Source organism: Lissotriton vulgaris, chromosome 2_1 (assembly GCF_964263255.1).
Source record: "Lissotriton vulgaris chromosome 2_1, aLisVul1.2, whole genome shotgun sequence".
Lineage (NCBI taxonomy): Eukaryota > Metazoa > Chordata > Amphibia > Caudata > Salamandridae > Lissotriton > Lissotriton vulgaris.
Window position 1 is genome coordinate 1,955,410,656 of NC_141687.1, and position 24,278 is coordinate 1,955,434,933.

The window sequence follows — 24,278 nt, forward strand, 5'->3', positions numbered from 1 at the left end:
TACGACAGTCTACTTTCGGACACACACCACTCCATGATCCTCTATGACACCCTTTGCCACTTTACTCCACTCTAGGCCACTCCACTCTATTACAATTTACTCCGGTCTAAGCTACTCTACGCTATGGCACTGCACTTTATGACACTTTGCTCCACTCTGGGCCCCTCCACTCTACTCCTTTCTAGGCACTTTTCTCCACTCTTTGCCACTCCACTCCACCCTACGACACTTCACTCAATGACACTCCACTCCACCCTTTGTCCTCCCATTCTATTCCACTCTTCTCCACTCAACGATTGCCTATGACACTCTACTCTGTGCTACACCGCTCTACTCTATGCCACTCTATTCTATGCCACTCCACTCTACGCCACTTCCCTTCACTCTATGCCACAACACTCAATGCCCCTCTACTCTATTCCCCTCCACTCTATGCCACTCCACAGCACTATATGTCACTCCACTCTACAATACTCCACGCCCCTCCACTCTGTGTCACTCTACTCTACACCACTCTACTCTACGACACTCCAATCTGTGCCACTCCAGTCTTCGCCACTCTCCTCTACACCAAGTTAGTTATGCCAACCAGCAGCCACACTGGTGTAGAACATGGCTAAAACATATTGCCATTGTATAGACGAGACCTACAGGCTATCCTAATATTTTTTTATGGCTTGTCGAATAGTGATGGCCAGCCACAGAATCCCTAGTTCAAACCATAACGAAACACGTGTTGCTAAACCAAATAGATGCATACGGACTCTACCAACGTTTTTAATTGTACATTTACCTTAGAACATATTTTTCTTTATAATTGCTAAAGACATATTTTTATTTCTTAATGTGTTTTTATCTGATTTGCATGTATGGTCATGTGATTGTTGTACCTGACATCACATGTTTCGAAACAACTGCTTTTGTTTTAGTGCCACCTCGTTATTCTGTGAGGAATGGTACGATCCAAGCAAGTCCTTTATCTTGGCAGATCAAGAAACGGCGGAGCTACTAATACCCTGAAGGGAGGTCAGAGGCAGGGAGCACGCAGAGTCCAGGGGGATAGGCGGGATACGAGACACGACGAGAGAGAGAGGGCCTCTGAAGTCTGAGAGGGCTAGAAAAACGCGCACCGTCCTGTATTGAATTAAAGTGAGACACGGGTACTCCAGCTCTGAACCGCCGGTGGGTCGAATAGGGAAATAAACACCTCAAATCTGATGCTCCGTCGGAGCCGCTGAACCGCACAGGAGACCGGAGACTCGAAGGACAAAGTAACTCATTCCAAAACTGGACCAAGATTGGTTATAAAGTGAAATCATATATTCGTTGCGTAGCCACCAGGAGGCGCGCAAAGGTTTTCATAAACAGCGGGATCGCAGATCTGCACGCGAGTGACAAACTGGTTCTGAAACCCCGGAGGAAACAAGAAGCAGAGAGACATCCACTAAGAGCCGCAGACGAGACGAGTGCGCCCGCGATAAGAGTGGCTCCTGCCCTGTGATCCAGGGAGATAAGCGAGAGAGCCCCAGTGCTTATTACCCACCTATTAAGAGACGCGTAACTCTGAACCGGCCCCGACAGCAGGTGCAGCCGTGACAATCAAAGGACGGGGCTGCGTGCCCTGAAGCAAGGCGCCCAGAGATAGGAGGCTCCTTCCCGGAGCACCCACGAGGGATACCAGAGAGCAAGGGAGGGCGCGCCCCTGAACCCTCCTACCCGAGTGGAGACAGCACCCGAAAGGTCTCACAAATGGTGCTAAGGATTCCCCTCCGCAGATCCGTCAGCCTCAACCCTGAACACCAACCTCCCTCCGGCCCCACGGAGATGACCGGACCCGCTCCCTTGAAGATGGAGGCAAACGTACTGGTGATGGGGGCAGACAGCGTGGGCAAATCGGGTAAGAGAATCAAACGCGGAGGCTGTCGGGGACATCCAAGGTAGCTCATGGGGCTGATTCATATTGCAGATATTTGTTTGAAACCTCAGGTCAAAGGTTCACTTCTTTTCTAGCTCCGCTTTTCATCCTCCAAGGGTAAGTAAATATGTGTGCCTTTGAGGGTGGAAATGATAACGTCTGATATTCAGTTAACACTTGGCAACTTGCTGCTCTGTTTGTGGTGTGCTCCAGGCAGATCATATTTTATTCTTGTAAAATGTGTACAGTGCGAAAGAGGGCTACTTTTTGTGAAACGTGTATTCTCTGTTTGAACGAGAGCTCGCCGGTGCCCTAGGATAATGGTCCGACTGGCTGTGAGATTGCATATACTGTGCATCGTGTGTTAGCGGTGTGTGTTCTCCCAAAAAAATGCAGTTCAGTTACTGATGGATACGTCGGGAAATGCGAGCGTCCAAGTTGCAAGTGCAGTAGAACGGTTCTCTTTCTGTATTGAAGGCTGGTATTGCTGCTCAGTGGGTCAATGCGTCACCTGCAGCGCTCTGTGCACATATTGAAGGTCCAACTCCCAACATGACCCCTACCTCCTGAGGTTGGCTTGGTGAGTACATCGAGTTGGAACATAGAAGCGCTGTTTATTTAGAGTAAGTGACCCTGGTCAGAGTTTAGCATTATTTTCAGTTCTGGTCATTTTTGGGATCGGACCGATAGGGAGCAGTATGGTGTAAGACGCCAAATTATATAATGTTTTAATTGATATTGCTTAACATTGATAACCTCTTTTCCCTAAGAGCTGTTTTCGATTTACGGATGTGCTGTGTGCATGTAGATTCAAACAGTTTCTGAAGCAGGTTTATCCTGGGTGCACGGTACATGCGGGTGTCACGTTGCTCCAGATGTTAACTGTAGTCAAATGCGTTTTTGTAAGCACTGTTTTTTCCGATACGTCTTTTCTAAACAAGAAGAAAACAGTCGTTAAGCAAACACAGACACATTTAATCCCTGTTCCCATTTGCTCTCAATTTAAGAGATATATTGTGTCTTTCCCCAGCTTTGACAGTGCGATTTCTAACCCGAAGATTCATTGGCGAATATGGAGATTTGGGTATGTTATCATTTTTCACAACTCCCTCATACATGATTACATTGTGTTCAGATTTCATTATATAATGTTGCAGTTTTCACAGTGACATTTTTCCCAAAAGGTTCCTTGTTGCAGGTTTGAATTTAATACAGATGTGGGGCGCAAATGTTAATTAATGACAGTACACACTCATCAAACTAAGGCCATTGGAAGTTGAAAGCTGACCATGCTCAAAAACCGAGTCAGAGTTTATTGCATTCCGCATAGGAGGAAATGCCAATACCGTGTCTGTTTTTGCATAATTAGTCGGAGTGTTATCCAAGGTGTATCAGTTACTGATGCTAAAACCGCTGCAGCCTTTTAATGCAGGAAGTCTTCGAAACAATATTGCAAATAATTACATGATTACAGGGTCGGACTGGGACGGAAAATAGGCCCTGGCACCAAATTAAAAGTAACCCCATTAGTGAATCAGATAGCTAGAAAAAGGGGCACACGTTTGCAAATCAGGGCAGCTGTACACGCTGTATGAGTGCTTTGCAAGGTATGAGAGACTTCAGGTATTTGTGGTTTCCGAAGGCAATATTTGTGGTAATAAAATCAACAGTAAAAATCTGCCTCACCAGACCATTAAACAGGCCCACAAGCAGCCAAAAAACTGCGCGTGCGCTAATCTGTGGGACCTTTGTCATTCCGACCATGTATGAAAAAACATTCACTGCTAACGAAAGACAACAAAATCACTGCAAGTAGGGGTTAAAGATTTGATTTTCTCTAGAAACGCGACAGTAGTTTTAATATTCATTTACTCAAAATGAATGCTCCTTTTTTATCCACTTCACCTCATACCTCTTAGATTAAATTGCATTGAGCGAACTGAAACTGCACTCTGCATCAGTAGAATTTGTCGCACTGTTCAGTGACAGTTGGCAGACTTTGGAAGGTGCGGGGAGCAAACTGCTCCTATATTGCACGTGAGCAAGATCGGAAAGGCCTTGTTCTGATCTCCTTGTGGGGCTGGACTGTAACATGACGCCCCGTCCCCGTGGTTTACTGATGATTGGTTGCTGTTATTCTACTGCCTTACTGGTTTGTAATAACCAACTAGTTACAATAATGATAATGACTTCTCACAAGAGATGGGGCAGGATGGCTTCTTCTTTCAAGGAAAACTGACAAAAACAGTGACAATTTTAAACAAGCACTGGCATAGCCAAGAGATCTCGCATTTGGGGTTTAGTCAGAGCTATTGACTTTTAATAACCTTCAGGTACATCACAAATGTTGATAAACCAGCAGATTGCACTTCCTGAGCCATTGCTGGCACAAGACTTCCTGCAAATGCAAACTAAAAAGGCCTTTCACAAAAAAAAAAAATCCAAAGAACATCCAATGCACACCAATTAATTCAAAGGTCATCCTAATGTCTGTGTTTCAGGTCAACCACTTTGTTATAACTACATGCATGATTACGCTGACACGTTGTTATTGATAATTAAACAAATCAGTGAATTTCAAAATGGTGCTGAAATCTCATGATGAAACGTAAGAAAAAGATGTCTTAACCTCCGATGTCCTTGCTTGGGAGGGAGGAAGTGAGGGGGAGGGGGAAGGAGGGGGAGAGGGAGAGGGAGAAGGAGGGAGAGAGAGAGATACAATTAAATCTCTAAAACCTTTAAGCTTCATGTAAACATATTAATATGTTAGGCAGGATAAAAAGAAAACTACTTAACTTTGCAATAAGCAGCCATAAAAGTGGAGAAAAACATAGATGGGGCTTAAATAGTCCATGCGAGTATTTAGTTCGGTTTTCTAATGAATTTCAGTAGAATAAATAAAATCTAAGAAAGTTCAGAAACAAGTTAACTTTTTAGGACATGCAGAGAAAGTTCAGAATTATTAGAAACTAGGCGCTGAGATGTGGCAGGCATTCAATGGCATGCACTTAAAAAGCAGTTGCATAGGTTTCTAATTAAGGTAGTTTTCTGTTCAAAAGTCGTCTCTCCAGAGTCTGCATGGTAGTGGGTTGTAAAGTAAATGTAAAATGTAAATTGATACCTGTATAGCGCACTACTCACCCGCAAGGGTCTCAAGGCGAATACCGCTGTGGAACCCATCCTGGCTTTTAATGTGAGGCGTCCACTCCTGGGCACCCCCAAGGTGAAGGCCAGGCATCCTTAGCGTTGTGGGGGCCGTTGTGGAGATTAAGCAAGCTATTGCCCAGAGTTGCAGAGTGGGACTCCATGATTGGAATAGGCACCGAGGCGAGAATTATCAGGGCCGTGGAATTTTTGAGCCCAAGACCCGCCGAGGCAGGGAATTGAACCCTGGTCCCGGGCCAGACCTCTGCACCAGGGTCTGCCGCTCTAACCATTGATCCACACTTCGCACTTTGTCCTTGTGTAGTTTCACACTGCTATTTGGGTTTGTCACAAGAGTCATTCATCTCTAACCAATAAGATGAGTAATGTGCAGCACATAACTATCATATCACAGACGATCTTGGGGCAAAAAACACAACAAAAAAAGGAGTCGGTGGGATTAGGTATCAGTATTTGGGAAAACCAAAACCCTGCTCTATAATGCCATGTGTCCGACTATGTGCTCGGCTGCAGACCTACACTGTTGTGGTATTTGTAGCTGTTTAAGATGAGTCTTGGTCTCAAGGTGTAACCCTGGTCACACATTGTGGGGAATTTAGTCCATATTATGCATGTTGTATAGGACATAAAAAACTCATGGTTTTGCATGGCCATACACGTCATGCATTCTTAGCAGAAGGCCTTACCTGCACAGGCCACTTTCAAATTGCTTACTACTGTACAATGTGTTTGAATATACACAAGTCTGGTCTACTATGTGAGTGCTTGGCCATCTCACTTGTGAAGCTGTAGTTGGCATCCAGGATTGCCAGTACGTTTATGGTGCGCATGTGTTTTCAGTTTCTTTAAAAGTATCCTGTATCTTCATGTGGAATTAATGGGACATGCATGATCTGAAGGCTGGTAAGCTGGCAACAGCAAAGAAAACATTCTTATTGTTGACAAGGTCTTAACTTAGCAAATGTGAGGCGCTGTGGTGCACTGGACTGGAGTGGATCCAACAAATGCATTAATAATCTAGGAAGAACACTGTCCGACACCCCAGCTAATTCGGCATTTGTGCTCTGGACGGAGATCAATGCTAGAAGATTCAGTACAGCAAGTGACCTCGTAGGAAGCAAACACAGCACTTCAGAATACAACCTGTGCACACGTGTTCCACAAAGAACCCTCTTACCTTCCGCGTGCATCAGCTGGGCTCCACGAACCTCTGCTGGGACGATGAGCAGTTCTCCTCTGCAGCTTGACGGAGGCAAACATCAGTCTACTGTAATCAGACCCTGTGTGCTCTGCCCTCCTTTTCCAACCCATTCAGCCACACTCGCTTCCCTTGTTTACTTAGCTTACCCTTTATCCCATCTTCCTTTCAGTAGAAAAGCCACACACAAACACGAGCCTCTTCACTGGATGCCTTTTTTTATGTGGTTTCGACCCCTTAGAAAAACTTGCTTTGGTGACGGCATCTGCTGCTCCGGTACATGTTTCCCTGCCGAGTGCAAATACACTCCAGACTTTCTGGCATGATGTCAGCGCTGCGGTCACGTGACCAGAGCCGTGCCCCTCTCCGAGGAGAGGGGGATTGTGCTAAGTGGAGCGGGAAGGAAGGCCATGGATGTGCCCCACGCCTCCTGCCCATGCTGCCTCAGAAATCAACAGTGGCAGCAGAAGTGGCAGATCAAGTCGGGAAGCGGTGGGGACGCTGGCAAGGGTCTTAATGCATGCGATAAAAAGCCTGCGAGTGGTGCGCGAGAGCGCGCACTAAAAGAAATTTTAAAGAAGCGCGCTGAAAGATAAAAAAACAAGCTTTTTAAAACCTAATAAAGAAGCCCGCAAGTGGCACGCGCGAGCGCTTGGGAGAGCAAGCAGCCCATCTGTTTACAATTATCGCGCTCGCGTCTGGGCACGATAATTGAAAACAGATGGCACCCGTGCACGTAACCGCAAGCGTTATCCCATGGGCGGTTACTGGGGAAGGCGGGACATGCGCCCACCTTTGCCCAATTGTGTGCTGTCTTTCTTAGAAAGACGCACGCAAAGGCCAATAGCCTGTGACTAATAAAAAAACACACGCACAAGCGTGTGGTCAGATTTTGAAGCCCCTTACAAAAGTCTCGCAGTGCAGCGCATGCGCGCTGGCTCAGGCAAGACCTAAAAATTGGCTAAAAAGTCAGAGATTTACAGACAGTTATGTCAAGCAAACTTTAGAAATATCAGTTTACATTTAGAGCATGCCACACAAGTCTAGCAGTCCACATTTTTCAGCACACTGTCTCTAGAAATCGGTTTAAAATCCACATTTATCGTTTTCCAGGGCCACCTGATTTATGTTGCCCTTAATTTACCTTTTTCATTTTGCCCTTACTTAGTGGCTTCTCAGTCCTATAATATGAAGGATAACTTACCTGGAAGGGCAGGCGGGAAGGTCAAAAGTTCCACAGATCTCACATTCTCAGTTTGTGAATAATGGAGCTGTTTCCAGGTTAGAAAGATCTCAAAGGCTGAACCACTGGAGCTACTCTTCAGAGTAAAGACACCTTATGAGTTCAGAGCACTGGCATGTCTCCTAGGTTGCGGCAATCGTATAGGCTTTAACATATGATAGCAGTACTAGGATGGTAATATAAAACGATATCACTATAGATGATGACATTTTGCCACGCAAAGGATATTGCCTATCAGAGCCCAAAGATGCCCACCATATGCTAAGTGTAACCACCATTACACTGTGCAGTCTTTCTGCAGAGTCTAGTCAATCCTGTACATCTGATGGCCATCAATACGCAGAATAAGCTAAGTATCCCCAACTGTGCCATGGCTGACATCATTCCATTAATAATGGGCACTATGCCTGGTGAGGTCAGGGATGAACACTAAAATTCCAAGAATACCTGCATAATGACAACTATTCCCAAAACATGTAATTGTGACCATTATTAAAAAGGTGGCCACCTTTACAACAAGAATGCCCAAATTGTATCCGGGATAATGACCATTATGCTTCGGGAGGTCATCATTATGCCAAGGGATGATTACCATAATTTGAAGACTGCTCACACTATAAAAGGATTCTAAACATGTGACAGACACTAGTATGAAATGAGTGCCATTATGTTGCCAAATATGGTCAAATTATATTAGTGATACCCACAATTGACAGGGTCACCATCATCCCACAACAGTCCACTATAATGCTAGTGAGTGCTACAATATTTCAGGCATTCCCAAAATATCGAGTTGTTGCCATTGTAATAACAATACAGCTTTATGCCAGAGAGACAATTATGTCTGGAACGGCCACTGTTATGACACTAAAGACCATCAGTATCCCCGGGATGGCCTCTAATATGACCCAATGGTGGCCAAGCGCAGCCAGTGACCTAGGTGCCCTTAAACAGATAATTTTGACCACACTCACATGTGCATACACACACACACACACAAGCGTAACACTTGTGCGTACACACGCATACATCATTCATCTCCCCTGCACATCATTTATCCAAAATGCCATCTGCTGCTGGTGCATTTGTGCTGCTTTCTTCCAGCTTGGACACACAATGATTTGTAGTCTGTTCCCAGCATGGGACAGGAGGCAAGTCTTTTGCTGTCAGAAGATCTCTGCCTCTTATGTACCAGATAGGTGAGAGAACCCTCACCCAGCGGTCAGGTTGTGGCTGCTTTGTAATAGAGGACACACTTACAAGGGCAGGGACAGACAAAGGTGCAATGGCTGCAACCCACGCTCACTGTGCCACCTATGTCTGCATATGCATCTGTCATTGGTTAAGCCTCTTTAGACTCAGAAAATGAGATGATGATGTAAGGGCACATTTCTAAAATATTGGCCCTATTTTCAGCTTTTCAGCAATTATTTCCTCCAGCATTAAAAAGATTTGGCCTGAATTCAATGCTACTTGAGTAAATCAATATCCTTTTATAAGGTGGCTCCGGAATCAGATTGGCAGTATGCAGACTCCTAGATATCCGGATTTAAGATCAAGTCACATTCTGTGATATGAATTTTTCTATTTTGAGTTTGCTCCAGTTAGTGTACTGCACAGGAAACTTAGATATCAGAAGTTATTCAGGAGTTGTGATGCATGAAGAAACAGGTTAACACAGTCTCATCCGCCTGCTTCCACACCCTGCACATGCTCTCCAAGCTCTTCAGATGACTCCCAGTCAACACTAGAAGGACTGTAACGCAGGCCCTTCCCAACAGCAGGGTGGATTACGGGAACGCACTCTTAGTAGGAACCGTTGCACGCCTCCTGAAGAGACTACAGACAATACAAAACTCATTCTCGACCTCCACAGACGATCCCACATCACTCCCCACCTCCTGAAGCTACACTAGCTCCCGATCCGGAAGAGATTCCAGTTCAAGATGTTGACCCACTCATTCAAAGCCCTGCACAATGAAGGAACAACTTACATCAACAAACTCTTGACCTTCTACCAACACACCAGGCACCTATGATCTGCCTCCCTCTTCCTCACAGTCACCCCCTGATCCGCTGAAGCAACAGCAGTGATGCTTCTTCTCACACCTAGCAGCCAAAGCTTGGAAAGACCTACCTCTGCACCTCAGGACCACCCCATCGCTCCAGCAGTCCAGGGAAGGACGCAAGTCCTGGCTGTTCGAATGAACAGATCACCACGTAGCAAGCAGCAACTCCAGCGCCTTGAAAGCCTCAAGGCTGATTTGCTGCACTTTACAAATTACTGATTGATTGATGCTGTTGCGCCACATCAGAGAAAATAGTTCATTGTTATTTCACAAGTAAGGTTGGAAGAAGGAAGTCACCTCTTTGCTGCAGTCTCACAGAATATGCCACCGTGCACAATATTGCAGTGCAATCCACTACAGTAAGCTTAGGTATTCTTGCCAATCAGTTCTTAGTTAGAAACAAAAAAGGTTTGCGCTGACATATATTCAGAAAGATAATATAATATGATAATGGCAGAGTGCATATGCTGATTATTTTCCACAAACATATATAGGTGTACTAAAATACTTTACTTGGAAATGTAACACCGGAAATAGAGTAGGCCAAGTTTGGCCCATTTTATAAGCAGGTGTGTTTCGTATTAGTGGACGAATGTGTGTCCAGATGTGAAAGGGTAGCTGGATTTAGGGGCCCATAGATGAGAGTGCATGCCTGAGTGGGCGGATGGTTAAGCAAGTGAGTGGATGAACAGTTTGATGCTTGGCTGGTTGGATGGGTGAGAGCGTGGATGGATGCATGCGTGGGATTCCTGATTGGGTTGTTTCTTGGACGGATAGATGGATGAAAGAGTGGATATCTTACCGGGTATACAGTTAGATGGGTGAGTGTATACATCAACTTTAAAGTGTGTGGATGGTTGGTTGGATACTTAAGTGGTTATCTGGGCCACTGTATGGTTAAATAGATGATTGGGCAAGTGGATTTCCGATTGGGTGGTTAGTTGAACGGGGTGGCAAATTGATGGATCAATGTGGGAAAATTAGCTAAATAGAGTGAGAGTGGATGGATGAATGGATGAATAAGTGTACAAATAAACCGGTGGCTTGGGTGGATGGACTGATGGATGGATTAATTAGTAAGTGGATACACTGACACTGATGAGTGAACAGATTAGGGATTTAAGTGTGTTAAAAAAACTGGGGTGATCTACAGAAGGCGTGGCCAAACAGGCTGACCAGGAGTCTTTTGCAAGGGATGTGGTCTATGTAATTAAGGGAGTGGCCTAAATCGAATGAATCTCAAATCACAAATTGTTAAGGTCAGAGTGCTTACTGAGACACTGAAAAGGTCGTTGGAGAAAAGTGGCCTTCTCCCATTTAAGAAATATTCAGAATCACATTTGCTCTTTCCCTTTGAGAATCTGCCATAATCCTGCTGCAGAGAGTGGGAGGAGAATCCAAGCAATAAAACAAATCTGTTTCCATTACTCATCTTCTTACTGGACTTAGTGTTGCTGATCTGACAAACAGAATTCATTCTTTCTGCTCGGATAATTACAAGGCTAAATATAGAGCCCAAAAAGGACCTGGTTCAATCACCCTTGTTAATTACGTCCAGTGCTTAGATCTGGCAGGTCCCACAGTACCTAAAACTCTGAAATAAATCATTCAGTGGATGTATTGCTTGTTATGTTATGTTACCAGGTTTTGTAAAGAGCACATCCACCTTAATGTCTCTTGGAGCTAGAGCTGCAGGCGCAATACTTCAATTATAAACTCCGACTAGTTAATCGTATGCCACCCTAAATAGACAGTTCTTCAAGAGTTTCCTAAATTTGGAATAACAGGAGGAAAACCTAATGTCGGTAGGGAGTGTATTCCAGATACCGGGGGCAAGTGTCGAAAAACTGTAACCACAAAATTTCTTTCTATTAAAAGAAGGGATAGAAAGTAAGTTCAAATGGGAAGTTCTTAAATTGCAACTAGGTATATATATTTATGATTGTGAGCAGAGATTTGAAAACAGGGCAAGAAGCCCTGAGAACTGAGCAATGCTCAATTGGTAACCAATGCAATTTCCTTAACAAAGGCATAATGCAACACTTCAGGTACAGAAGCCTGGCAGCCTGATTCTATATTACTTGAAGTCTGCCAACCAGAACCCTAGGAAGGCCCAGGTAGAGGAAATTAGCATAGTTGACTCTGGAGATCACCATTGCAATGATGACCTGTGTAAGAGCCTCAAAAGAGGGAAATCTATCAATCTTTCTAATTTTGCGAAGTTGGAAGAACCAGCTTGAGACTGTAGCCCTTACTTGAGATTTCATTGACAATTTTGGGGCCCATTAGGAAGGCGGGCGGATTGCCCCGCCAGGCTGGCGGTAGCCACCGCCGGCCTGGCGGGGGCAATCCGCCCGCCATCCGCATTGAAATGACCCCGCCACATTAGGATGGCTGGGGGGGTCCGCAGCGGATGGAAAGACCGTCCGCCGCTTTCCCGCCCGGTCGCCTTGACGCCGGGGCGGAAAAGGTTTAATACGGTGGCGGTGTCTATTAGACACCGCCAGCCATATTATTATTTATTATTATTTAACGATTTGTAGAGCGCCTGGTGACCCGAAGACATCCCCGCGCTATAAGAACTAGTAGTGACCAAGGAGGAAGAGGGACTAATTAGGGAAAAGGAGAGTTTAAAGTTTTTTGCGAAAGAGGAGGTGGCAGGGTTCCAGCCGCAGGCAGCGGGGGAGCGAGTTCCATCCTGAGGAGGCTTTTACTGCGAAGCGTCGACCACCCGTGCGCACCTTCCTGAATCTAGGGACATTGGCCAAATGCTCATTATCCGAACGCAAGAGTCTAGGAGCCTTGTATGGGGTGACCATGTCTCTCAAGATAAAAAAGGCCTAGACCGTTGAGGAGTTTGTGGGTGGTACACAAAGCCTTAAATTCAATCCTCTGTCGTACTGGAAGCCAGTGTAGGGCCTTGAGCGCTGGTCTGGCAGAGGCTCTGGAGGGGAGATTCATAAGGAGCCGGGCAGCCGCATTTTGGGTGCGCTGAAGTTTTGCCAGGGTAGATTCGGGGGCTCCTAGATAAACAGCGTTGCTATAATCTAGCAGAGCAAGGATCAGACCTTGAACCAAAAGTTTCCTTGATAGGAGAGGGAGTAGAGGGAGGATCTTGCGGATGGAACGCATGAGTCCAAAGCAGGTTCCTGCTGTTTTGGCTGCCTGGGTCTTCATGGACAGCTCAGGTTCAAGCCAGACTCCCAAAGTCTTGATTTCCTTCTTCGGGGTGGGCACCTCGCCGAAAACATCGGGCCAAACTGATGGAGGGATAGTAGTCCATTTCTTGCCCAGGAGCATGACTTCGGTTTTCGATCCGTTGAGCTTAAGTGATGACTCGCACATCCAGTGATGGATTTCCTGGAGGCAGTTCAACAGATTGTCTGGGTGGTTGTCAAGATGTGAGAGTGAGACGACCAATTGCGTGTCGTCCGCGTAGCTCACCATCTTGATCCCGAATGGGACGACTACATCCTCCAAAGGGGCCATATACGCGTTAAACAAGGTGGGACTTAGCGAAGACCCTTGGGGGACTCCGCTGGAGAGGGGGAGAGGGGCTGAGCGGGAGTTGCTGTCCCATACCTGGAACGAGCGGCCTGATAGAAAGGAGTCTATCCAGGCGAGCGCAGAGCCCCCGAGTCCTGCCTCGGCCAACCGGTGGAGTAAAACACGGTGGTTCACCGTATCAAAGGCTGCACTAAGGTTCAGGAGGATCACTGACACTGACCCTCCTGAATCCAGAATGCACCTTGCCTCCTCGATGACGGCGAGGAGGGCGGTGTCCGTGCCGTGGCCGGGATGAAACCCAGTTTGGGACCGACGCAAAAGGTTGTTGGATTCGAGGAACTGGGACAGTTGTACATTGACCAGTTTCTCGGCCATTTTGCTAATGCCTGGGAGGAGCGAGATCGGCCTGTAGTTTGCCAGGTCGGTGGGTCCAGTTGAGGTTTCTTAAGAAGAGCTTTGACTACTGCGCTCTTCCAGGTCGGAGGGACAGAGCCTTGGGCCAGTGAGATGTTGATCAGCTCCGTGATAGTGGGCACGATGGCAGGGGCCACTGTTTTCAGGAATCTGATGGGAGCGGGGTCGCGGGGGGAGCCGCTTTTCATCTTGGCCAGAGTCCTTCCTACTTCGTCCAAAGATACCGCCCTAAATGCGGTCAACTGTGGATGTGGGGTAATACCTTTGTGGTTAACAGGTGAATCAGAGTCGGTATGGTTAGTCGGACTGGGGGGTGGGAGTGAGGCTAGGATACGGGAGATTTTGGAGTCAAAGTAGGTTGCCAGTTCATCACTTCTGTCCGGAGGGGAAGTATTGGAAGAGGGCGGAGCAGGTATTTTCAGTAGCTCTTTGGCTATGATGTAGGATTCTCTCGCACAGTTGGTGGCATTTTTTATTCTGGCATCGTAGTATGAGGCTTTAGTGAGTTTCAGGCTGGTTTTGTAAGTTCTCACCGACCTACGATAGGCGTCCTTGCTGGCATGAAGCCAGTCCTTTCTCCACAGTCGCTCCGCTTTTTTGCATTCTTTGCGGAGAGTTCTGAGTTCCGGGCTGAACCATGGGGCTGACCCTATCTTCCCGTTTTTGTCCTCACGGGTTTTTATGGGGAGGATGGAATCGAGGGAGGTGGAGATCCACTCCCTGAACTTGCTGTCCGCTGAGACAGGGTCCTCCGATAGGCTAGGGGTCGTAGCGTTCAAGGCTCTGGCCAGTCCTCTGCAGAGAGTCTGGACCATGCCCTGTCCTTGGTGTAGGTGGCAGTCTTGTGGGGCTTCCTGAAGGTCCCTGGCAAGAAGAGAGGGACCAAAAAATGGTCGGTCCACGGGAGGGGAAGGGACGCTTTGGCTTGAAGGGTATGGATATTGGTAAACACAGGGTCGAGCAGGTGTCCCTTGATGTGGGTGGCTCCGTAGTTGGTCAGTTGGAGGCCGTAGGCCGCCAGGTCTAGGATCAAATCGGCAGCCCCTGTGTCTAGGGGGTCATCAAAATGGATATTGCGGTGCCTGCCGCTTTGTTAATGCAAATGCATTCGTGCATTTTTATCATTGTGGCGGGCGGTGCTGAGAGTACCGCCCGCCACAATGCTAAAAATGCAGGATGCACCCACCACAGTGGCGGGCGCATCCTAACACCCCCCACGGGACCCCCACCCTCATGGCGGGCGGTCCCAATCACCGATAGGATGGTGGGCAGACTAAGTCCATCCGCCATCCTAATGACCCCCTTAGAGTCAATCAAAAGTCCAAGACTTTTGACTAACTTCTAGGACTGGGAAGGAGAGCCCATTGAAGGGGGTCAGAAGGCAGCGTTTCACAGGTTGGGTTGCTTACTAATAATAACTGTTTCAGTCTTATCGAAATTCAATTTAAGTTCATTGTTATTCATCCAATCACAAATTAATATCATTTCAACCTGATAGGATGATTTTGATTCCAATGACTTTCCAATGGTAAAGATCAGTTGCATGTCATCTACATAATTGTACTCTTTAACTTGCATTTTTGTTTAGCGCACACACTAGGGAATGAAAGAGAATGAGGGAATGAAGAGAAAGAGACGATCCCTGAGGTACTATGCAGGATAACTTAACCTTCAAAGAGCGAAAAGAAGAAAGCTTAACTGACTATAAACAATCCTTCAGAAATGACACAACCCACTCCTGAGTGGTGTCTTGAAGGCCTGCAGCCTGACACGGTCCACCAAGACCAAATGGTCGACCATGTCAAAGGCCGCCGAAAGATCAAGAAGTACCAGGGCCCGGGTAATCCCTTTGTCAGCAGCCACCCGTAATTCGTCCACCACTGACAGGCTGACTGACTCTGTGGAGTGAGCTGGCTGGAAACTGCTTTTATGGAAATCAAGAAAGTTGGATTCTTCTATAAAAGAACAAATACAGCCTGCCACATGTGTCTCAAATACTTTGGTCGAGTAAGGAAGGAGTGATATAGGGTGATCATTTTTTAGTTCAGAAGGATTGTCCCCTGCTTTCTTTAACAAAGGTACTACTGTGGCTTCTTTAAAGGCACTGGGAACCATGCCACCGCTCAGAGACTGATTTAAAAGAGCTATTTCAGGGGAGTGGATAAAAACCGTTCATAGCACCTGCAGAGGAGTAGGGTCATCTGGTGATCCTGATTTCTCTTTGTTTAATAATTCCATAAAGCACGGCTTGCTAATGGCGGGCATTTCAAACATTATCACAGGATTGATTTTGCTTCTCCACAGTTCTTTTGGAGGGCATTAGTCATTTGTGGTTATCCCCATTTTTACATGTGAACCAGCGTCTGGGGCTTTCGTTCCGCGTTGTGCAGTGTCTGCAATTGTGATCTTACGTTCTCATTGGATCAGTCTGTTACACACGGCCTGTCTACATTTAGAGATTTTTCCTAGCAGAGGAGAAGTGAGATGTGTCCTAAAGACAGCCCATTCAGCGTGGAAGCATAAATTACCATGTAATATTATTATTAATAATAATAATAATAATAATAATAATAATAATAATAATAATAATAATAATAATAATAATAATAATAATCTTTATTCCACACTGGTCGCAGCCATAAAAGAGACAGCATTAAAATGAAATAAAGCAACATGATCATTTGTTTACAACATAACACCATGTCCAAAATTCGTAAATTAACGATGTAAACATGAATCAATTCCCCCATCAATTAAATAACTCAATACAGAACCAAAACACCAACCACTTAAGATGTTGACACAAAGAAGAATCCACTATTAAAATCTTGGGCATATTCGTCAGAGCCAGCTTGTTACATGAAGTATACAAAATCAATCCCCCTACATATTTAGTCACTGCTAGAATATCTAGACTTTAGAGCAGCTCTAAAAAGTTAACAACACAGAAAAGCACGTGGGCTTTAGGTAGGAGCTGGAGATACAGCAAGGCGACACAGACATGCCTAAAATTAATTTCTTTTAAAAGTGATTTAAGAAACATATGCCTTAAATAGCTAAAATATTTACATAAAAATACAAAGTGTAAGGTATCCTGTGGAGACCTATTGTCACAGCCTCAGGGACCTTTGTCTTCTACATGCACATCAAAGCCAGGAGATGAGGCCAATAAATGATGCAACAACTTCAATCTAAAAATCTATCATAAGCATTTGCTAAAATCAATAAATAATTCTCTATTCCCAACACTGATTTTACTAGGACATGCCCTCTTACCATCGGTTTTCTAAGCTCCTTTTCCTCCCTAGAGGGCATAGCGTGCTTAAAAAATAATTCTTACACTATATGCGTATCCTGTGATTTCAGTGTGTCACGCTGTGTAAAGACATCTGCTCTACCTAAGACAGTTAGGGTATCCTTAACATATTTTAGGCATGGGATTATAAACTATGATCAAGTGAAAGACCATCCTCAATCACTAATCGATACAAAAATGGCCTCCTGGCATGTACAAATCTTCACCCAACATAACAATGATTTAACTGCCGCACAGTCTGTTATATACTTCATTCCTAATTCTTCATGTACTCAATATGCGGCAATACCTTGGGGCACTTTCAAGATTCTTCTCAGGTATTTATTTTCTGTGGTTTGGAGAGTGTTAGCCGCTGCATAACCCCATAGCTCACTACCGTATAGCGCCTTTGAAATGCAGAAAGAATTTTACAATTTTACTATTACCCCCGGTGACCATGTTCCCAGTCTATGTGCATAATTTGCGATTGTTCTCATTGATTTTCTCATCTCTAGTGTCTTCCCCTCCTGCAGAAGTTTAAAATTAAGCTTATCATCAAATAAGATACCCAAGTAGGAAAAGGCCAGGACCTTCACTAACTTGAGTACCTACTTTGTAGATATTGTTCCTTGTGATCTGCTTGCCAAATTCCATTATATACGATTTTGACAAGTTTAGTGAGAGGTCCAACCCACCCATGAAGGCCACAAATCCACCCAATAAAACCTGCAAGCCTCCAGGGGTTTGTGCTAGCAATACTGCGTCATCTGCAAACAACAAGACTGGAACAGATCTTCAGCGTATTCTGGGGGTATCCGCCTGTAACACACTCAAGGACGCTTCCAGTCCGTTAATATATAACATGAATAAAAATGGGGCCAATATATACCCCTGTCTTACCCCTCTAAAACATTTAAAAGGATCAGTCACGTTCCCATCCTGAGTGTATCTGACTGCAGCAGTAGTATTAAAATCTAAGGTCATTAAGACATTTATGATCTCAGGGTCAACCCAAAGGTCACCCAACAGTGCCCAAAGTTTGCAGCAGTTCACCTGACCGAACGCTGCAGTAAAGTCCATAAAACCTAGGAAAAGAGCTCCAGGCTTAGCTATCGTATATTTCGCTATAAAAAGATAAAGGTTTAGGTATTGGCCCGTGGTTGACTTACCTATGCGATCTACCTATGCAAAATCCATATTGTACCTCTGAGATGACTTAATTAGTGTCCGCCAAGACTGAAAGCCTGTTAATAGCACTCTTCCGAGGACTTTGACTAAGTCATCAATGAGTGATACAGGGCGGTAGCAGTGAGGATTGTCCCTGTCCCCTTTCTTGAAGATTGGGACATGATTGCGAGGACCATGAGGGAGGCATTATTGTCCTCATGGCGGTATTTAAAACCCCGGTTAAGAGTGGTGCCCAGACCTCTATATTGTCGTGAAAAAGGTCCGGAGGGATCCCATCAGGACCAGGGGCCTTGTTCCGTGATAAACCCTTGATGCCCCGTCTCACCTTATCAAGACTAAAAGAAATAGCTCTGATACTAGATGGAGAACTATCAACCATAATGGATTCCTCACCATGGTTATACACCCCCTCAAAGTGGTCCTTCCACTGTTCTGGGGTAATATTATGGGCTAGTCCTGGCTTGTCTGCGTCTGTATAGCAGGGGCTGTTATTATTCTTCCAAAAGAGGGTACAATCCTTCTTTTCGCATGCATCTCTCAGCTCCTCCAAAGCTTGTTTCTGGAGGAAGCGCTTCCGCTCTTTAATGGCCCCCTTATAATTACTGCAACATGTTGCCACTCAGGCACTGTCACGTGGGATCTGTTTACGGGCCTTCTTAAGTTGACGCAAAGCCCGAGAGCACCTACTGTCAAACCATTTAGGTAAATCAGCGCTAAGAGTAGCTACCAGTACTGTTGATAGACTGGCGACTGATTGGGCAATTGCAATAAATGCACATATGGTTCCTTCTCCCGGTACTGATACGTCTAAACACTCAAAAATCTCCTGTTGTCTCAAACTAAAAAGTGCTCGGTTGAAAAGAGTATTATCCAATTGTAGACAAAAGAAGGGGGCTCCCCATGGGGTTTCTTAATGATATAGGCAGGCCAAGGGGGAAAAAACAACTGTATAGAAAATGAGAGAAGGCACCCTGCCTAATATTTATAGAGGTCCTAGTTAGAGGATCCAAAAGTGATAGGAGGGGGGTGATTAGCCCAAAGGCTGGAGCTGCACAGGACAAACACCAGTTCAATCAAAACAGACTAAACAAGATATATTGAAAAAATACATACTTTTTATTTTTCTTCTTTTTAAATATATTATTAGTGATTTTCAGAGGACAGACATGTACAAATTAGATAGTCAAAGTGATATTTCGCAAAATATATAGCAAAAATTCTTGTTTTAGGTTAAGAACTGCCCAGTACTGACCACACTTCAGACAAACTAACACACTCATTCATACAGGGATTGTCTCTAACTATAGTTTAAGCATTCAACTTTCATTCATCCATTCATATAGTCCTGGCATAGGTAACAATAGATGTTCAATAAGTTGCCTAAATCGGGGAGTTCATCCAGGTAGATGGTATTAGTACGGGTCCTGGTGTAATTAGGACCAAATGCCGTATTCCTGGGAAAACGTGCCGACGCGCGTTTCGGTGAAAAGCCAATATGGCCACACCTTCGTCAGGGCCAGGGTAGTATGCTGGGCAAGGGGAAAGAAGTAAAATCTGGAAATAAAAAAACTGTGTCTTAGTCCCGTATTCTTAATATATATACACAAAGACATATTCCAACATTTCATTTTCATCATGTTACTTTCTTTTAGAAAAGAGGAAACATATATAGACCTTATCAATATGATACATGTAAGGTTGACATTTTTGACACTGTGCAGCAACAGACTAGTTGGAAACACTCCCAAGTAAGATTCCCTATTTCGTGGAATCTAAAGAAGGCAAACTGATAGCCTACGCTAAATGAACAGTAGAGTCTAATTCACAACACTAAACACGCATTTTGTAATCACACACTCATTGTCGTCCACCTAAGACCCCAGGATTTTAGTTCGACCACTCTTTATTTATGTTTTTAAAGAGAAATTTAAAGTACAGAAGGAAGGTGGAAAGACCAAATTGTCCTAATTTACCCAAAGCAGCTCATAAGTTCTTCTAAACTGATGTAACATTGAAAGTATCGCTTTTATTAGGGTTACCTGTTTATTTTGTTTGGAATGGCATACGATTAAAGGACCACCTTCACGACTTCAAGAGGAGATGAATTCCAATTGTAACCTTAATGGAGAGGTACAACTGGTTACTATCTCTAATCATGGGTTTCTTTTTAATACTTTATATAAAGTATTAAAAAGAAACCCATGATTAGAGATAGTAACCAGTTGTACCTCTCCATTAAGGTTACAATTGGAATTAATTATATAAAGTATTAAAAAGAAACCCATGATTAGAGATAGTAACCAGTTGTACCTCTCCATTAAGGTTACAATTGGAATTCATCTCCTCTTGAAGTCGTGAAGGTGGTCCTTTAATCGTATGCCATTCCAAACAAAATAAACAGGTAACCCTAATAAAAGCGATACTTTCAATGTTACATCAGTTTAGAAGAACTTATGAGCTGCTTTGGGTAAATTAGGACAATTTGGTCTTTCCACCTTCCTTCTGTACTTTAAATTTCTCTTTAAAAACATAAATAAAGAGTGGTCGAACTAAAATCCTGGGGTCTTAGGTGGACGACAATGAGTGTGTGATTACAAAATGCGTGTTTAGTGTTGTGAATTAGACTCTACTGTTCATTTAGCGTAGGCTATCAGTTTGCCTTCTTTAGATTCCACGAAATAGGGAATCTTACTTGGGAGTGTTTCCAACTAGTCTTTTGCTGCACAGTGTCAAAAATGTCAACCTTACATGTATCATATTGATAAGGTCTATATATGTTTCCTCTTTTCTAAAAGAAAGTAACATGATGAAAATGAAATGTTGGAATATGTCTTTGTGTATATATATTAAGAATACGGGACTAAGACACAGTTTTTTTATTTCCAGATTTTACTTCTTTCCCCTTGCCCAGCATACTACCCTGGCCCTGACGAAGGTGTGGCCATATTGGCTTTTCACCGAAACGCGCGTCAGCACGTTTTCCCAGGAATACGACATTTGGTCCTAATTACACCAGGACCCGTACTAATACCATCTACCTGGATGAACTCCCCGATTTAGGCAACTTATTGAACATCTATTGTTAACTATGCCAGGACTATATGAATGGATGAATGAAAGTTGAATGCTTAAACTATAGTTAGAGACAATCCCTGTATGAATGAGTGTGTTAGTTTGTCTGAAGTGTGGTCAGTACTGGGCAGTTCTTAACCTAAAACAAGAATTTTTGCTATATATTTTGCGAAATATCACTTTGACTATCTAATTTGTACATGTCTGTCCTCTGAAAATCACTAATAATATATTTAAAAAGAAGAAAAATAAAAAGTATGTATTTTTTCAATATATCTTGTTTAGTCTGTTTTGATTGACCTGGTGTTTGTCCTGTGCAGCTCCAGCCTTTGGGCTAATCACCCCCCTCCTATCACTTTTGGATCCTCTAACTAGGACCTCTATAAATATTAGGCAGGGTGCCTTCTCTCATTTTCTATACAGTTATTATCCAATTGTAACCATCTCAAATGCCTCCCTTGATTAGTTGCGACAAGTGATCCCACCATCCCCCTTCGGGCGTGGTCGATCTGCCTGGGACTTCGAGCACCAAGTTCAGGGGATTTTGATCACTAAAAGGGCAGTGCAGGATTTTAAAAGAGAGTATAAACCCCTTCAGGGGAAGGGAAATAAAAATACAATCAATAATTGTTGCATAGCACCTGCCTTTATAGGTCAACTGCAAGGAAAAATCAGGGCACGACCCCTAAATCTAGTGTATGGATTAGACCATAAGTGACTAACAAAGTATTCAGTTCATGTCCTTACACAGAGTGTTCCATGTGCAACCCATCCCTGGTCGTGCATGTGACCAACTCACGTGTATTCGACAATAACTCTAATCAAATTACCCTGTAGGAAGAGCAGCCAAGCGTCACAGGTGAAGAGGTGGGCAGGGAAATAAGGATCCTACACTACACCCATCAATGTCTGGGAGTGGCAGCAGTGCATTGGCATGGATAGTGAGAGTGCAGAAGTCTAAATGCAGTATAGGCCAAAACCAAAGTGATACTGTAACTCTGTTCCGGAAATACCTGTCCATTTCTAGATAAATGATTACACGTTTCTATGTTTTACTGGGTGCAGTACAACCCAGACACAGTTCCAGCAGTTTTGGCGGTCTGAGACCAATAGGTCTCTTTGGGACCATGCAATAATGGTCTCTTTATCAAACCCCTCTCTCAGGCACATCATACATTTGTTGTGGGTGCTGCATACTTCTGCTAATCAGGAGTTTGTTTTATCTGAAGAAAGCACTATATAGGTAAGCCACCATTCAGTGGGTGAGTGGCGCCCCAATGGAGTCAAACTCCTTCAAACAACAGCCGCGGAAACAAGAGAGAACCATAGACATAAGGAAGCACCAGCCATTAGATTGTGAGGGGAATTCCCTCTTGTAAGATGAGATCCATGTCATCACATTCAAATGGTGGCCATCTTGCGTGGTGGTATTGCCATCACATTGAATAGTGATCTAGTTTATTTTTTTTAACCATCGTTCAAGCCTGCAGGCATCAAGTTCCCCTCTACAATGTGAGCCGAAGTATGACTAACTCCAGCCTAGTTGAATTGCTGTGGTTGAGGCCCACGCCACTTAAAGCGCCTTTTAAGCGACTCATGGACTCATGCTGGGCACAGATTCCGTTTTTTTCCAGTCACCAACATGTAAAACTCTGCAATACTCCCTTGAGCTGATCCAAATATGAGAGTCATTTCAATGAAACAATGGCTGAATGCACTAATCTAAAGCAGTGAAAGGCTGAAAGTGGATGATATAAAGTCCCTCCTTGTTGTTGACATATGGTCGTTACCTTCATCAGATTTAAATAGTACACAGAAAGTATTAATGCGATTTCCTCCATGATGCAGGCAATGGCAGAGGTGGTGATAGAATATCTCCCTCCACTATACCCCATTCCCACCGAAAACACTTATTTTGAAAATGTTCAAGATAGCTTTTTAATGAAGTATGTTTTGCTCTGTATTTTGTCTCACCCCTCATTGCCCTATAACCAAATTAGATCCTGTTATGGAACCAGATTTCCCTGAAATCACTAAATTTTCCCTAAATTTTCTAGAAGTGCAGAACACCACCATCTGATGTCCCTGAAACTGAAACATTTGCTGAGAAAGCAAAACGTTCTATTTTTCTTTTGTTGGATATAATATCTTCACAGATGCAGTCCGGGATAATCTGCCATCATGAATATGAAATGCATTTCTGACCTACCTACAAGTGGAGTAACACTGCCTAGTTTCTCGTAAACTCAACAGAGTGTGACTGTCTCTGTGATCATTGGATCTTAGCAGTCAACATTTCCTTTCATTCCAACTCATTTGACGCCTCATTTTTTGTAGTTTTATTTTTGAACATCTGGGTGTCATTTTAGAAAAGTTCCAGATAGATTGTTTTTTTGCATGGTTCCTCCAAGTTTCTGCTGAAGTGTATTGTTGTTTTTTAAACTCTTCACACTAGAGAACTGCTATCAAGTACCCAGTGTATGTGCTGTGACCTGTAAAACTTGTAGAAATTGGCTAATCACTGATTGACATATTTACCTTTCTTAGATGGCCACAGTACATGTGCAGAAAATACACCTATGCCATAGAAAGTTAAAATATCACCTGCTCTGATTGTGCCATTTATTAGCATGACAAAGGAAAACATGGTGACAAAGGAAAACATGGTTTCAAGCCTACCATTGTAGCTTGACTTTTGCAATGTAAAATCTGCAGTGTGACCTGCAAAAATGACCCTTTAAAGAGGTAAAATATCTCTTTTCAATTTTAGTAAGTCAAACCTATTGAAGGCCTGTAGCACACAAGGTGGGGGGCATGGTATTTCCCATTCTATCCTAATCTGATGACTTCACGACGCGGGCATTAAGGGACATGCTTTTAAATTGATCTGCTCCTTCTTCACCAGAAGAACCCAAATCCTCCACAAGCCTCACAACTCCTCTGAAGCATGAGATCTAATCTGCAGAGTCCTGCAGGCCTCCTCGCTCAGCCTGATGCTCTTCAACATCTACATGACTTCTCTGGCTGACGTTTCTCGACTCCATAACATAAATATTGTCACTTACAAATCACACACAACTGAGTATCAACACCCAGCACCAGGAACAAGTAAACCACATGCGGTGTGCACCTGTTACTGCTCCCTCTGAGGCGGAAGCCGGAGGTTTGCCACATGTTGCCTGCACACTTTAAACTGCTATTGAACGATTGAT

General features: G+C 44.1%; 1 protein-coding gene across 1 annotated transcript in view; it reads left to right on the top strand.

Moving 5' to 3' along the window:
* The first annotated feature begins 1,009 nt into the window (after nt 1–1,009).
* The window catches only part of LOC147733545 (ras-related and estrogen-regulated growth inhibitor-like protein A), a 57,217-nt gene continuing 33,948 nt past the window's right edge, over nt 1,010–24,278 (top strand). The window contains exons 1-2 of the mRNA XM_086958141.1: nt 1,010–1,897; nt 2,946–2,999. Of these exons, the coding sequence (XP_086814267.1) occupies nt 1,750–1,897; nt 2,946–2,999 (202 nt within the window). The 5' untranslated portion in view covers nt 1,010–1,749. The remainder of the gene's footprint in view (nt 1,898–2,945; nt 3,000–24,278) is intronic.